The following is a 15,416-nucleotide window of genomic DNA, read 5'->3' as shown; positions in this document are numbered from 1 at the left end:
GGCTAGACCCGTGGCCGGCATAAGAGGGAATTCAAACAGGAACATGCAAAGGCTGCAAACAGGAGCCAGGCCATGGTGTATGGCTGCCATGGGGTGCCACAGAAGGGAACCGAGGTCTGTGGTCCAGGCACAAGAGGAAATGCTAGCAGACAAGATGGTGATGGAAACGAAGACACCACCACAGAGGTGTGGAGTACAGGGACTGGGGAAACGGGACTGACAGGTCCTCCTGGAAGCCCTTAAAACACGGGGAAGTACTGTTTCAGTAAGACAAAGAAGGAATCCATGGAACAGCTCACTGAAAACAAAAACTGTGCATGAAGGGTGGTCTGCCAGGTAGATGGGAAAGGTGCCTGTTGTGAACATGACATCGTCCTACAGGAGGAACAGCATCCCGGTTCCCGATACAGCCTCTGAGAGTGCAAGGGAAGAACAATGCCGGAAGGGACTGCAGGCTAAGTCTCGCCACTATCAGGACCTGCACCAGGGGCCCAGAGAACACATGAACACACACACAGAGCTATAGCTCTGGGGAGAAGTGCACTGGCCACTCCAATTCACATTTAGCAAGTGTTTACCATATGCCAGTTACCATGTTAACAACTTTCCATGGATTGCCTCACTGAAGACTAATAACAATCTTAAAGGCTAGATACTATTTTTTTTAAGAGAGAGAGAGAGACAGGAAGAGAGAAGAAGAGGGATTAGAAGCATCAACTTGTAGTTGCTTAACTTTAGTGTTTTTTGATTGTTTCTCATACGTGCCTTAGGGGGAGGCGGCTCAAGCCAAGCCAGTGACCCCTTGCTCAAGCCAGCTACCTTGGGCTCAAGCCAGTGGCCTTGGGCTCAGGCCAGCAACCCTTGGCTTCAAGCCAGCAACCTCGGGATTGTGTTGATGATCCTACGCTCAAGCTGGAGACCTCCAGGTTTTAAATCTGGAACCTCAGCGTTCCAGGGCAATGCTCTATCCGCTGCACCGCCACCAGTCAGGCAAGATAATATATTTTTAAATCCCATTTCACAGATCACGAAACTGAGACTCAGAGTTAGATACCCAGGCCAAATCCACAGTTAGCAAGTAGCAGAGCTATAACTCCAAAGCCATGATCCTAACCACGACATAACATTTAAAGAGGTAGCATAAGATGTATACGAGTGCTTGGGGAAAGGTGTCAGGTGGGCAGTGATGGGGCTGTCAGAGTCTTATCATTTACACTAACTGATGTGACTAACAGCAGCTGCAGAAACACACAGCAAGGCCTCCTGTGCTCCCCCCCCCCCCCCCACTGCTATATAAATACCAGGTCAGCTGAATAGCAGCTGAGGAGCTAAAAGCCTTGGGGCAAAAGCTTTTCAAAGGTCTTGGAGCAAGAGGAACAGGGGCAAATGAGAAGGTGCCTATAGGCTGTGAAGGGTCAGACTGACCTAACAGTCAATGCAGCAACCAGAAAGAGGAAGAAATAATCCTGTCATTCCGCAAGCACCCTGTATCCCACTCTTCAGGACTTCTCTCACTTGCACCCCCAAGTTATATAAGGGATAAGGACAGGTGCTCCAGCCACCTGGTCCCAGCATGTCCATGAGCCTGCTGAGCTGTCCCTCTGGGATGCTGCCATAGCGTCCCCTACCTCTCCACACCAGAGCCCACTTAACACTGCCCTTTCCCAAACCTGCACATCCTTCAAACGAGGCTGGATGCAGCATCAGGAGCGGCAGTGGGCCCTCCTCCGTGCTCGGAGAGCCTACTGGGCCCTTCTGACTCATGAGCAAGCAGCACCAACCTCCATGTGTCAGAGCCACCTGTTGACTTGTCATCTCTGTTGTGAGCATCCTGAGTGGACAGGCTGTTTTCTTTGCATTCCTAATTCAAACACAGTGCTTACTAAGCAAATGGAAGGTATACAATTAATAATTCTTTCAATTCAAGTTATTGTTAATAATAACAGTATCTAGCATTTGTTGAGCATCTGACGTGTCGGGTCCTGAGCTAGACATATGTGGTATTCCTTCTTATGCTCAAAATAAGCCTGCAGGGCAGATGTCATCCAACGTTACAGGTGAGGAAAGGAAGTCAGAAAGCTGAAGCCACAATGGGAAATGGATCTATCTCAAGGGTGTAAAGCAAAACAGGAACTCAATTTTATGTCTGGAGAAAAGGCAGGAACAGTGAGACTTTTCATCCAAAACTCCGGACTTATTCCCTTCAAGGTTTTCTCAAGGTTTTGTTTTCTCTCCTAGCAAAATATCCAGCAGTTCAGAACCATTGTCTGAAACAGGGGTTGGCAATCTGTCACAGGGGAAAGGCACACGTCAAAATATTTCACCATTGTGGCCAGGACTTCATATACGAGCCCGGCTTTCCTTGTGGCTGAAGCTTCTCCCTTCCCCCAAAGCAATCACCTTAGATGCCACTTCTGAGAGGCTCCCCACCAGCCAGGTCTACAAGAAACAATGAAGGACAGAGGCACGAGAGGGAAAAGCAATATGATTTTATGAAAAGTATTTACATAGAAAATCAAAACCGCATGGTCTTGCAATGCCTATGAAATAGTTATTACTCCCAGAGGTGATTAGATTTTACATACTCATATCTTAAACCACTGAACAAATGAGATAAATGGACAAAATTTGCCCTATGACAGACAGACTTGTTAGAAAAGAGGGGAGAGTGAGAAAAGTAAATATACAAAATGAAACTAGCAAGTCTAACCTGTGGTGGCGCAGGGTATCAAGCATCAACTTGGAACTCTGAGGTCGCTGGTTCGAAACCCTGGGCTTGCCTGGTTAAGGCACATATGGGAGTTGATGCTTCCTACTCCTCCCCCCCTCCTCTAAAATGAATAAATAAATAAAAATAATTCAAAATGAAACTAGCAAAATGTCAAAGGTCAAATGTTAACAATGAAAAGTCAACTACTGCCTGACCTGTGGTGGTGCAGTGGATAAAACGTCGACCTGGAAATGCTGAGGTCGCCGGTTCGAAACCCTGGGCCTGCCTGGTCAAGGCACATATGGGAGTTGATGCTTCCAGCTCCTCCCCCCTTCTCTCTCTCTGTCTCTCTCTCCTCTGTCTCTCTCCTCTCTAAAAAATGAATAAATAAAATTAAAAAAAAAAAAAAAGTCAACTACTAAGTGCTTACATTAGGTAGGGATTTTAAATATAATCAAATCATTCTCAACTGTATAAAGGAACAATGAAAAGGGGAAAAAAAACTTTTAGAGATAATGAAAAATATTCTAAGAAAGAGTTTCCAACAGTGAACTTTCCTGGCATGATACCATGGCAACAATCACAACTGGTAACAACTCCACTTTCATTAATAGCTTAACTAGGAAAGATTTCTGTATTCTAAGATTGACCATCAAGCGTTTTTTGATACCACCCAAGTGGCTCTAACCAACTGCTTCTGAAGAGCAGCAATGACAGCCCACATCTACTAAAGGCTAACCACATGCCAAGTATCCTGCTAAGGGCTTTGCTGGCATAATCACATTTAATATTCATTAATATTCACATATATCTTTCAGGTGCTATTATTATTATCCCCACTTTTCATGTAGAAATACAACTGAGACTCACAGGTAGCAAGAGAGCAACTAACAAGAGTTTGCTCCCTTAAAGCTGTCATACTGCAGCAGGTAGAGGGGACTCCAGGAAGGGCAGGCCCTCCATTTCTACCTCCCCTCTTCTTCCTCCCAAAGCAAGAGAAGACCAGAGGTTATAAGAATTATTCCAGTTCAACCCTACTTCCCAATCCATCTTAAGTTTATTTTAAATGATTCATGAAAATGCAAATCCACTGTTCTTACGGTCTCAATAAAGAGCACATCAGAAGTCACAAGCATACCCTGGTGAGAAACTGAGCGAGTTTCCCCTCTGGAAAACAACTCAAAGTATAAGCTCCATTGACACAGATCAGCAGTTCTATCATCAAGCCTGACAACCACACACAGGTTATCAATTTTTATACATACATGAGATACACACACACACCAACCAACAAAGCTTTGCTTTAACAGACTAAAAAAATAAAAATAATTGCTTTGGTTAGGGTAGCATAACTAAGGGTGATTTCATTTTTCTAACTTCCAAAGCAAGAAAAGTTCCAATGCAACTTTATTACACTGTCTTTATCATTAAAATAGGGTATATATCTTTTATAGTGATAAAAAAAAAATTTTGGCCCATAAATTTAAGTTTTCTCTAAAGTACTCTATCATACGGGATGGTTTAATGTGGAAGTAGTCCAATAACATCAAACATTCTGTTGAGGATATTCAGAGAACAATCTAGAACTTTACACTTCTCAGCACAGGCTCCTCACAGCCTAGGATTTTGAAGGCGGTCAGAGACGGAAGTAGGGCAGAGAGAAGAGTATCGTGCTCTGGTGTGGTGGCTGCCTGTCTTGGCAGCGGCCCGATCAGGAAGTGCTGCTTGACAGAGCCTCATGACATCTTCTGATGCTCCATCTGCAGAAGTTGTGTGAGGCTGGAATTGACCCAAGGAGATGCCGCAGGAAGTGTATGCAAGGGAGAAAAAGCGGAAGCTTTGGATAGATCATCAGGCTAAAGCCACAGCTAAGAAAGTGATCATTTCAGGAAGAACTTTTAATGTCCTTTAATAGCCTGTTAAATCACTATCAATGACCTCAATAAGCTCAAGGGAAATATTCTACTGTTAAAAAATTAGTTTGGAATAGAGAAAAAGTTACAGTCTTAAAAAAAAAAACAAGTTAATGGATCTAGATTTTGCTTTTCAAGGTAATTTTTACTGCTAGGATGGAGTAAGTAGGGATAAGCCAATCTCTTCCTGTCATCCATTCGAGTCATCAAAATCAGTGGTCCAGTCTGACCAGGCGGTGGCGCAGTGAATGGAGAGTCGGACTAGGATGTGGAGGACCCAGGTTCGAGACCACGAGGTCACCGGCTTAAGCGTGGGCTCATCTGGTTTGAGCAGGGCTCACCAGCTTGAGCCCAAGGTTGCTGGCTCAAGCAAGGGGTTACTTGGTCTGCTGTTCCCCCGTCAACGCACATGTGAGAAATCAGTCAATGAGCAGCTAAGGAGCCGCAGCGAGGAGTTGATGTTTCTCGTCTCTCTCCCTTCCTGTCTGCTGTCTGTCCCTCTCTGTGACTCTCTCTGTCTCTGCCACAGGAAAAAAAAAAAATCAGTGGTCCAGGCTGTGGCTGGTTGGCTCAGCAGAACATCGGCCTGGCATGCGAAAGTCCTAGGTTCGATTCCTGGTCAGGGCACACAGGAGAAGCGACCGTCTGCTTTTCCACCCTTCCCCTGTCTCCTTACTCTCTGTCCTTCTCTTCCCCTCCCGCAGCTAAGGCTCTATTGGAACAAAGTTGACCCGGGTGCTGAGGATGGCTCCATGGCCTCCGCCTAAGGCGCTAGAATGGCTCCGGCCACATGGAGCAACGCCCCAGCTGGGCAGAGCATCACCCCCTGGTGGGCATGCCGAGTGGATCCTGGTCGGGGCATATGCGGGAGTCTGTCTGACTGCCTCCCCACTTCTAACTTCAGGAATAAATAAATAAATAAATAAATAAATAAATAAATAAATAAAATCAGTCCAATACAGTATTCCACCACAAAATAACCTCAATCATATCATCTTTGTATGCCCAACTCCTAGACTAGTGCCTGGTACTAGAAGGTGCTGAGTGAGTAGCTGTTGAATGAATTAACTTATCTCCATGGGGTCTATATACTCTCAGTCATCTGGTGGATAATCAGACAAAAGCTAAGAAAGAAACTGTCACTGGAGACTGCAAATGAGTAAGCACTCTGGCGTGCAAACACAAACTGTGACTATAAGCACATTTCACTAATAATATGCCCTGCATTCATAAACATAAGGGAGTCAGACTGTCTTAGTTTAAATCCTGCATGGCCCTTTGCCAGCTGTGACTCTGAGTATTTAATCTCTCTGGGTCTCACTGTCCACATCTAAACATACAAAAAAGAGAGGTAACAGTAGTTGGTATCCACTGCATAAGACAGTGAAGAGGCTGAAATGAGCTAAGTACAGATCCTGTGACACAGAGTACCTAATAAATATTAGTAATTATTTGTTTTTTTAATTTTGACCTGTACCCACAGTAAATTCTCTGGGAAGAGCACAGGACCATCAGGTCACCTCTCCCCACCAAAAGAACAGCTGTAAATGAGACTAGGCAATCGAATATTCTTTTCCCTAAGAGATAAATGAAAAGAAAAATAATCAGCTCTTAAGTCTGGATATTTTATGACCCATCTCAATCTGTTTCTCTTCTTGCCTTCTCTTCTCACGCCTTCATAAAACTACTCCTGAGCTCCTGAGAACCTGGCTTAGCCACTGGCACTGCTGGCTCTTAGGAGACAGTTCTTAACGCTGTTCTGCAATACTGCTGTGGCCCAGGAGGACGCTTAACTCTGCAGGCCTCATTTCCACATCTGTATAACAGAAGGAGAGCACAGACCTCAACTAGATAATTTTTAAATTCTCTTCAAAATCTAAAACTCAGACCTGGGCACCTGGCTCATTGGACAGACTGGCAGCCCAGCATGCAGATGTCCGGGGTTCGATCCCTGATCAGGGCATACATGAGAAGCAATCATCTGCTTCTCTTCCTCTTCCTTTCCCCGTTCTCTCTCTCTTCTCCCATACCCATGGCTTGACTGGTTCAAGCATTGGCCCTGGGCGCTGAGGATGGTTCTGTTGGTCCTAGCGTCAGCCTCAGGCACTGAGGATAGCTTGGCTGGTTCAAGCATCAGCCCCAGACAGGTTGCTAGGAGGATCCTGGTTGCAACACATGTAGGAGTCTGTCTCACTAACCTCCCTTCTCTCACTTAAAATAAATAAATAAATAAAAATAAAAAACAATCTAAAACTCCATAAACAAGAAATTGATAACTATTATTAGTACATTCAAGTCAACTACTGTCTAATATCTACTAGAAAATACATTCTAACTGTATTTGTAATACTGCACAAATATGGGCACAAGTACAGCAGACTCTAAAAGCTGAATTTTTCTTGGTATTGATTTCAGGGAACAGCATATGACTACCCTGAAGTTTTTATTCAAGTCCCTTATCACAATGGAATGAACTACATATTACTAATCAGAATTTTCTCTTAGGACCACTTAATGGTCTTTTACTTACAAGCTTCTGGGTACAGACTAAGCATTTCTAATCACTATAAATTACCAAACCAGTTCTTCTAATTTCAAGGTAACAGCAGATAGCTGACAGTTTGGAAGAATTGGAACTGTCACTCGGCACCAGAAACGTGATTCACTAGAAAAACATTTAACACTACTTTCTTTGGTTCTTTGTGCTACCTAACATCTCTCCAAGACACTGTATGTGTCTATTGAGGAAAAAGGGTCAAATTAAAATGACAAGTTAACAATTAACATGGAAAGACATTTACAATATACATTTCTAGTGAAAATGGCAGATTACAAAATAATATCATCAATATTAATCCTATTTTGGTAAAAATATACATACACCTGTACACATCTGATAGTATATAATTCACATTGTTAATAGGCTTATAATTTTTCTGTAAAACACTTGTTATCTTTCTACAATGAACAGTCACACCTCCTGAAATAATTAAAACAGCTGTTTTATCTAACAAGAAAAATGGATCTGGCACCCAAACTATTAACAGATGATGCCCTGAAGCAGAGCTCAGCAGCCAGCAGTTTCCAAGCACAGAGCCCGACAGCCTTTGTACATTGTACCTGGAGCTGAGCTAGGGTGGATGGTGAGATGTTTTAGGTACCAGCCATTAAGTACCACCAAGATAGGTCCAGATTTCTCCTTCCTACTCACCTCAATTGCCAGAGCCATTGGCCTCCTACTAACAAGCTTTACTGATTTGTAACCCTCTGGGCAGAGTTTACAAAACTGACCAAAGGTCCTAAATTACAGTTCAGGATTTTAACTTTCACATTCATTGATTTAGGAGGATCAATAACAGAACAGCCTAAGTTACTTTGGCAAAGAACCAATTTTAAAAGTTGGAGCTAACTACTACCCCTCATTTAAGGTTGTACAATGCTAAAGATTCTGACCCCAAGAGCAAAAAATAAGCCATGCTCTGGCCAGCTAGCTCAGTTGGTTAGAGCATCCTTCTCTTTCTATCTCTCTCCCCTCCTTCCTATCTCTCTCTAAAATCAATAAATGAAAAAAGTTTTAAAATAAACCATGATGTTTAAAAGCATCATCTTCAAATACATTATTCAGTTAAACACATCTGTTTTTAACACAAAATGCTAACTCCTTATAGATTCCTTGGCATATCACAGGCAGCCACCATTGAACTTCCCAAGATCTGATCAGTCAAGAACAAGTTCATCACCAGGCACAGGTATCATTAAACCATAAGGTGTGGCCTGACCTGTGGTGACGCAGTGGATCAAGCATAGACCTGGAATGTTGAGGTTGCCGGTTCAAAACCCCGGGCTTGCCAGTCAAGGCACATATGGGAGTTGATGCTTCCTGCTCCTCCCCCTTCTCTCTCTCTCTCTCTCTCTCTTTTCTAAAATAAATAATTAAAAAAACAAAAAAACAAAAAAAACATAAGGTGTGAAGGTTGTCCTGGCAGCTCAGTGACCTACCAACAGAAATGTCTTGAAAAACTGATTTTCCAGTTTCCATAACAAAAGTAATGCGTACAAAGTAGTGACAGGAAGACAAACATCAAAGGCAGTCAGTCAAGATGAAAGCAAGGTAAGGGAAAGAGTAGAAATAAGAGAATGACAGTCCTCAGAAAAGGGTTCTGAAGAACTCCTCCTACTGTGTGAGCAAGAGAATGTCACCAGATCCGGTGCTCTCAGGGGTACATAAACTGAGCCTCCAAGCTGCTCTCATGCATTTCCAGTAATTTGGTATCTACAGTAGCAAAAGCTACATACATACTTAAAAACCAATTGCCTTCTCACCTCCCATTCACTTATCTTTTTAAAACCATCCATAATTTATGCCAGAGCCTTATCCTCTGTTACTGAATATTTTTGAAGACAAATTACAACAAAGAAGCATAGAGTCTACACAGCACTATTTTACTGCAAGAAAATAAAACTACCAACTATAAGGATCTGAAAAATGTGACCACTTCAGGCTTATTTTGGTTCTGAACCACTCCCCTTCCCTAATTATCCCTCAAAAGAAATGTAACAGACGCTGAGGGCAAAGAGGGAAAACAAGTCTAATTACAACATGTGCACTTGGTGGATGAAAAATTTGAACATTCTTGAACTCTGGCCACATTTCAGAAGACTTTCCACTTGCAGCTTACCCTCACTGAAAAGGAAAGGTTAAAGATCAGTTGCACTTCAACCAGAGCTCAATCAAAAAAGACACAAAGAGAAACTGACCACAGTATTGCCCATGATATTACAAGGGAAGCTAGCTAAAAATTCAAGATGACCATGACTCCTTATCAAGCACTTACAGAGAGAGGAAGGGGAAGTGGTTTTTATTTTATTTTAAAATTAGGACTAACAATAAGACCCATTTCAAGAGTCTGGAAAAACACACATTTTGAATTTGAACATACATATGCAAAGATTTCATGCCCCAGGTGGTCTCACAGGCACACACGTCCCGATCAAAACCCTTCCTCCACAGCCCACGGGCCTTTACTTGACAGAGACGGGAAGACAGTTGAAGACAAGAGTTGCCGATTAAAATGCTGAGAGAGGAGCGGAAAACAACTTCAGGAATCCAAAATGAGAACGCGTCTAATTGGGCATTTCGACTGGGAGCTACTGCTCCAGAAGCCGTCAGCATGGCCTACAGCTGTAACCTCTCCAGCCTCCTCTCCCGTGACTCCCCTCAGCCACAGGGCTGGCCTCCTGGATGCTCCTCCAACCCTCCAGACCCTTTCCCACTAGCACAAACTGTTCCCTCAGATCCCAAGCATATTTTTCAAGTCTTCGCTCAAAATGCCATCGCGGCAAGGAGAAAAAAGGTGACACTTTTTCTCCATGATAATTAGCACCTTCTAATATACCACCTAATTTACTTATGTCTATTTTATCTACGTTCACGCCTCTCTCTCTCAAATAAGCTCCAGGAGAGCAGAGGTATTTGTTTTGTTCACTGATGTATATCCCAAGCGTTAGGACCAGTGCCTGGCACAGAATAGATGCTCAAAAATTATTTTCTGAATGAATGAATGAACCTGACAGTGAAACTCCAGGAGAAAAGCAAGAGGTGGCGGGAAGGGTGAGTGGGTGAAACGAAAGGGGGGAGGGCGACAAAGGGGAATTCACAAGGGAGAGAAAAGACCCACGGAGGCCGGGGCGACCCCGAGTTTCCCCCTGCAGTGCTAATGGGAGGCGAGAGGCGGTGCACGGTATCCCGCCAGCGGCATCAAATAGCGCTCTTAGGAGCAGGCAGCCGAGATGGGCGAGCTCTGAAGACTCATGAAAAATTCCAAGGGCAGGGCAGACCCTCCCGGGCGGCGGGCTCTGGGCAGGCCCTACGAGGGACCGGATCACCCAGCCCTTCCCCGCCCACGGCGCCCAAGAAGCCCGGCTCCTCTACAGTGCGCCCAGGAGCGTCCCGAGCCGCAGTGCCTTCGGGCTCGGGCCCCTCCACCTGGTCGACAGCGAGCCGGGCCCTGCGCTGCGGCACCTGCCTGCCTCCGCCGGGAGTCTCCTCCCCGGCCCACCAGAGGCCCCAGGGCGCCCCGGCGGGCCTCACCCCGCCCGGCCGCCCTCCCGCACACGCCCGCCGCCCTCTCCGCAGCGGGGAAGGGGCTCCCGACGCCCCTCTCCCGGGCCGCTCAAGCCGGACGGCCCGCCTGCGCGGCGCCCCCTCACCTCGGGGCGTACGTATGACACGAAGGAGGGTTTCAGCGCCTTGCTGCCGCCGCCACCGCCGACTACCCCTTTCCCCAGCATACCACCGCCCTGGGACGCAGCGACGCGCGGGAAGAGAGGTGGCTGCTCGGGCTCCGGCAGCGGCGGCAGCCACCAGCACAGGCGGCCGGGGCTCCGCCCATCCCCTGGGCCGCGACGGCCACGGCACCGCCCGCGTCCGGCTCCGCCGCAGACACCGCTCGCCCCGCCCATGCCCGCGGGCCCCGCCCACTCCGCGCGAGCTGGGAGACTACAGCCCAAGGCCACGCCCCCTCCATTCGCGGCGGGCGAGTCTTGCGGGAGGAGATCCGCTGAAATAGGTTCTAGTTCCACCTCTTGCGGCAAAGCCCTCCCCTCTGCGTTATCTGATTGGCCAGAGGCGCCGCCGGCCAAGCCCCACGCCTTGCCCCTTCTTGAATCAACCTGGAGAGATGTTTACTCTGACCAATCCAGAGAGCGTTCTCTCCGGACTCTTCGGCAATTGGATATCAAGAATGTCGCCGTCGTCCAATGAACCTGCGGTCACTAAGTTATGAGCAGAGTTAACAGTTGTTCTCGTTGTTTGTCGTTTTGGAATAAAACTTCCGAGAAGTATATGTTGAGTCGCCCTCCCCGTATGAGTTCCAAACCCCACATTAATTTACATTCAGGTTTATTATTTTAAATGTAGAAAACAATGAGATGAACCAAGAGTTAATAGGCACTGAGGAATAGGTTTGATGTTTGATTATATAAAAGGCCTTATAGATCTCATTTTTCAATTTTTTTGTGTGTGTTTCTGACAATGTTAAAAGCCTTAAGTGCTCTTATCCTCACTCCTAAATTACAAATAAAACCCTCATTTTTAGGCAAGATTGCAAAGAAAATTTAAGTAACACATCTGGCTAGACATATGAATAATACAGGACACAGCTTTCAAGAAGTTCAGTCTAGCCTGACCTGTGGTAGCGCAGTGGATAAAGCCTTGACCTGGGGTGCTAAAGTTGCTGGTTTGAGATCCTAGGCTTGCCCCATCAAGGCATATACAAGAGGCAGCTATGAGTGGAAATAAAACTGCTTCTCCTCCAAATAAAACTTTGAAACAGAGAAAGAAATTAATTTTTGTGTCAGGAGCTAATGCTCTTATGCTTTTCATTACCATGGGTGCCCCCCACACACACACACACGTACTGCTCCTCCCAAACAACTCCAAATAAACATAAAATCTAAGTGATAATGAGTGTACTTACTTTTGCAAACATAGTTTCAGGACATGTCCTGTAGCCTTCTCACTGGATCTAGAATGCCAGGTTTCTAAGTTTCAATGTCATAGAATGAGCACTGAACTCAGTGCAAGATCAAGCAGATAGAGTTTATTGAAAAGAGCTTGTGTACAAGGAAGTCACCCAGAAAAGAGAAGTCGAGCTCCCTGAGGGGTCCTTGTGGATTGTGTACACAGGGGCCTGGGGGTGGGTGCAGGGCTTGGGAATGAGGATGTCAGTTGTCCCTAGATCATAATCTGGCCACGGTTGATCCTGAGGGAGTCACAAGATGTTTTCCATGGTCAGTGGACCACCCAAAGGGCTTGCAAAATAATGTTCGCACAAATATTCTAGTTACCATTTAATTGATGAAACAACTATTTTGTAGAACATGATGTTAAGAAAGGATGTTATTGTCATATTCTTTTTTTTTTTTTTTTTTTTGTATTTTTCTGAAGTTGGAAACGGGGAGGCAATCAGACCCCTGCATGCGGCCGACCGGGATCCACCTGGCACACACACCAGGGGGTGATGCTCTGCCCATCTGGGGCGTTGCTCTGTTATGGCCAGAGCCATTCTAGCTCCTGAGGCAGAGGCCATGGAGCCATCCTCAGTGCCTGGGCCAACCCTGCTCCAGTGGAGCCCTGGCTGTGGGAGGGGAAGAGAGAGACAGAGAGGAAGGAGAGAGGGAGGGGTGGAGAAGCAGACAGGTGCTTCTCCTGTGTGCCCTGGCCAGGAATCGAACCCTGGACTCCTGCACGCCAGGCTGACACTCTACCACTGAGCCAACTGGCCAGGGCTCATATTCTTTATATTAAGGATATGGTTAGGTTAATTTTAACTATGAAATTTTACTGCAAGCAAGGAGTCATAGTCAGCCTCCAAGATGGAGTTTGTTTGGTCCAGAGAAGTCCCGCATTACCACTATACTCTTTCAGCCTTATTTCCAATTAGATGCCATCGTTTAGTCCAGGAGTCCCCAAACTTTTTACACAGGGGGCCAGTTCACTGTCCCTCAGACCGTTGGAGGGCCAGACTATAAAAAAAACAAACTATGAACAAATCCCTATGCACACTGCACATATCTTATTTTAAAGTAAAAAAACAAAACAAGAACAAATACAATATTTAAAATAAAGAACAAGTAAATTTAAGTCAACAAACTAACCAGTATTTCAGTGGGAACTATGCTTCTCTCACTGGCCACCAATGAAAGAGGTGCCCCTTCCAGAAGTGCGGCTGGGGCCGGATAAATGGCCTCAGGGGGCCGCATGCAACCCGTGGGCCGTAGTTTGGGGACCCCTGGTGTAGCCTATACAGTTTTCAGCGTTGTAGCCACCACTGAGCCGCATTATCCTCATTTTCAGGTGGGCAAACATATGCCAGTAATTTGCCTCCATGTCACAACTAGCTACTGACAGAGCTGGGATTCCAACCCAGGTCTGTCTGATTCCAAAGCCCATGTTCTTAACATTATTATAATTATATTGATACAAATTAGAAAGCAGCTCAATGAAAGAGTATCGATTCTATTTGGGAATGCCATGTCAAGCTTCGCAAACAAAGACATACTTTAAGGAGGTTTTGAAGAATGAAATTATGTGTCAGGACTAATAACACCACTTTTTATTTCACAACATTTTTCATTTTTCATAAGAAAATGGCAGGGCAGATTTTTACATTCTGAGCAAATTTTTACTTCCCCACTTTTCAAAGGACTTTAAGTTTCCGTGATCTTCCGCCATAGTCAATATGATAGGTGTGGGCACCTATGCCCAGGGCCGGCTTCTTGAACATGCAACCAGTGCAGTCACACAGGGCCTGCACTTAGAAGGGTTGCAGTCTTGAGGTTCTGAATCACTTTATATCTGAATTTGTGTTTTTGGAGTGAAGTGTGATGGGACAATGGAACAAGCCCAGGGTCTTGGAGCTTGGAGCCTCAGCTCCTGTGAAATGCTACTTCCCATCCTTTCTCCACTTCTTCTTGGGTTCCCACTGGGCCCTGGCACCTTGGCCTCCCCAGCCAAACCTAACACTGCCACCAACCTCTGTGAGGGCAGCAACAAGGCCTCATTGTCCAGGAGGGATGAAGGAGATATCTCACATTCTGTCATTCCCATTCCAACCCTCGCCCCCTTGAGTGCTTGGGCATCAGCTAGCAGATGATCAGGATTGGATACAGTGCCCCATTTCATTCCTGTGTCTCTGGGTGACATAAGCAATCATCCCTGTCCTAGGCTGGCAGCACCAGCACCATGGCCACTGACCAGAGCCTCTCACCCACTCCCACCCAGATACCTAGTATGTCCAGGCATATAGGCTCTAATTCCTTGGGGTCACTCATACTCTGTGGGAAGGGAGTTGACTTTCCTGTGCTGGGTCAGGACCCCACCTTTTCATTTTGCACTGGCCCCTGCAAATTATGTAACTGGTCTTGCCTACACCTTTTATCTGTAACCTTGGACAATTTACTTCACCTCTTTGCCTGTATTTCTATCTGGGATGATAGGAGAAACAATAATAATTACCTCATGGTTGGGGATTGTTTTGAAGATTAAACGGGGTATCCAAGTGATGTCTGATAAGCAGCAAGAACTAAATAGGTGCTGGCTGTCTTTAGTACGATCTCACCAAGGGACATAATTTACCCCTTCTACTGCATTGTACAAAGCAAAGTGACTTCTCCCAATAATCAGCTGTGGGACTCTATTAAGCAAAGAGGTTTTGTTTGTTTGCTCATTTTACTTTTAACATCTGACCCACTCCTTGGATTAGAAATGACAGCTTTTATTTCTAATCCATCATACCAAATTTCCTTCCCTTCAAACCATCCTACATTGTAAATATTGACTTATTCTCCTCTTCAGTGTTCAGTGATTTGCAGTATAATGAATCTGGAAATTGACAGTACCACTACATGCGTACAAACTCAGAAAATTATAGCCAACAAGTGAGAACAGGTTTTTTTAAATTATATATATAATATTTTATTTAAAAATTAAATTTAATGGGGTGACATTAATCAATAAGAGTACATAGGTTTCAGGTGACCATTTCTATAGCATTTGAACTGTTGATTGCATTGTATGCCCATTGCCCAAAGTCAAATCATTTTCTATCATATATATTTGTCCCTCTTTACTCCCCTCCCCCACTTCCTTCGTCTAGTAACTACTTCACTTTTATTTATGCCCATGAGTCTCAGTTTTATATCCCACCTATGTGTGAGGACAGTGTTGAAAGACTGAAAAGGCTTGCTGCTTCCATGGCCAGTTTTGACTCAGTCATGGAAACCCATACCTT

The 15,416-nt window shown here is 45.2% G+C and overlaps 1 protein-coding gene across 2 annotated transcripts in view; it reads right to left on the bottom strand.

The window, feature by feature from the left end:
- The window catches only part of MTMR12 (myotubularin related protein 12), a 72,255-nt gene extending 61,196 nt beyond the window's left edge, over positions 1 to 11,059 (bottom strand). The window contains exon 1 of one of the 2 annotated variants that reach the window (XM_066373808.1): positions 10,834 to 11,059. In XM_066373808.1, the coding sequence (XP_066229905.1) occupies positions 10,834 to 10,914 (81 nt within the window). In that variant the 5' untranslated portion in view covers positions 10,915 to 11,059. The remainder of the gene's footprint in view (positions 1 to 10,833) is intronic. The other variant, XM_066373816.1, reaches the window with a different exon arrangement.
- Positions 11,060 to 15,416: the final 4,357 nt, after the last annotated feature.

The sequence above is a fragment of the Saccopteryx leptura genome, chromosome 1 (assembly GCF_036850995.1).
Source record: "Saccopteryx leptura isolate mSacLep1 chromosome 1, mSacLep1_pri_phased_curated, whole genome shotgun sequence".
Taxonomy (NCBI): Eukaryota; Metazoa; Chordata; class Mammalia; order Chiroptera; family Emballonuridae; genus Saccopteryx; species Saccopteryx leptura.
The sequence above is the reverse complement of the archived record's forward strand: the minus strand, read 5'-3'. Positions and strand labels throughout refer to the sequence as shown.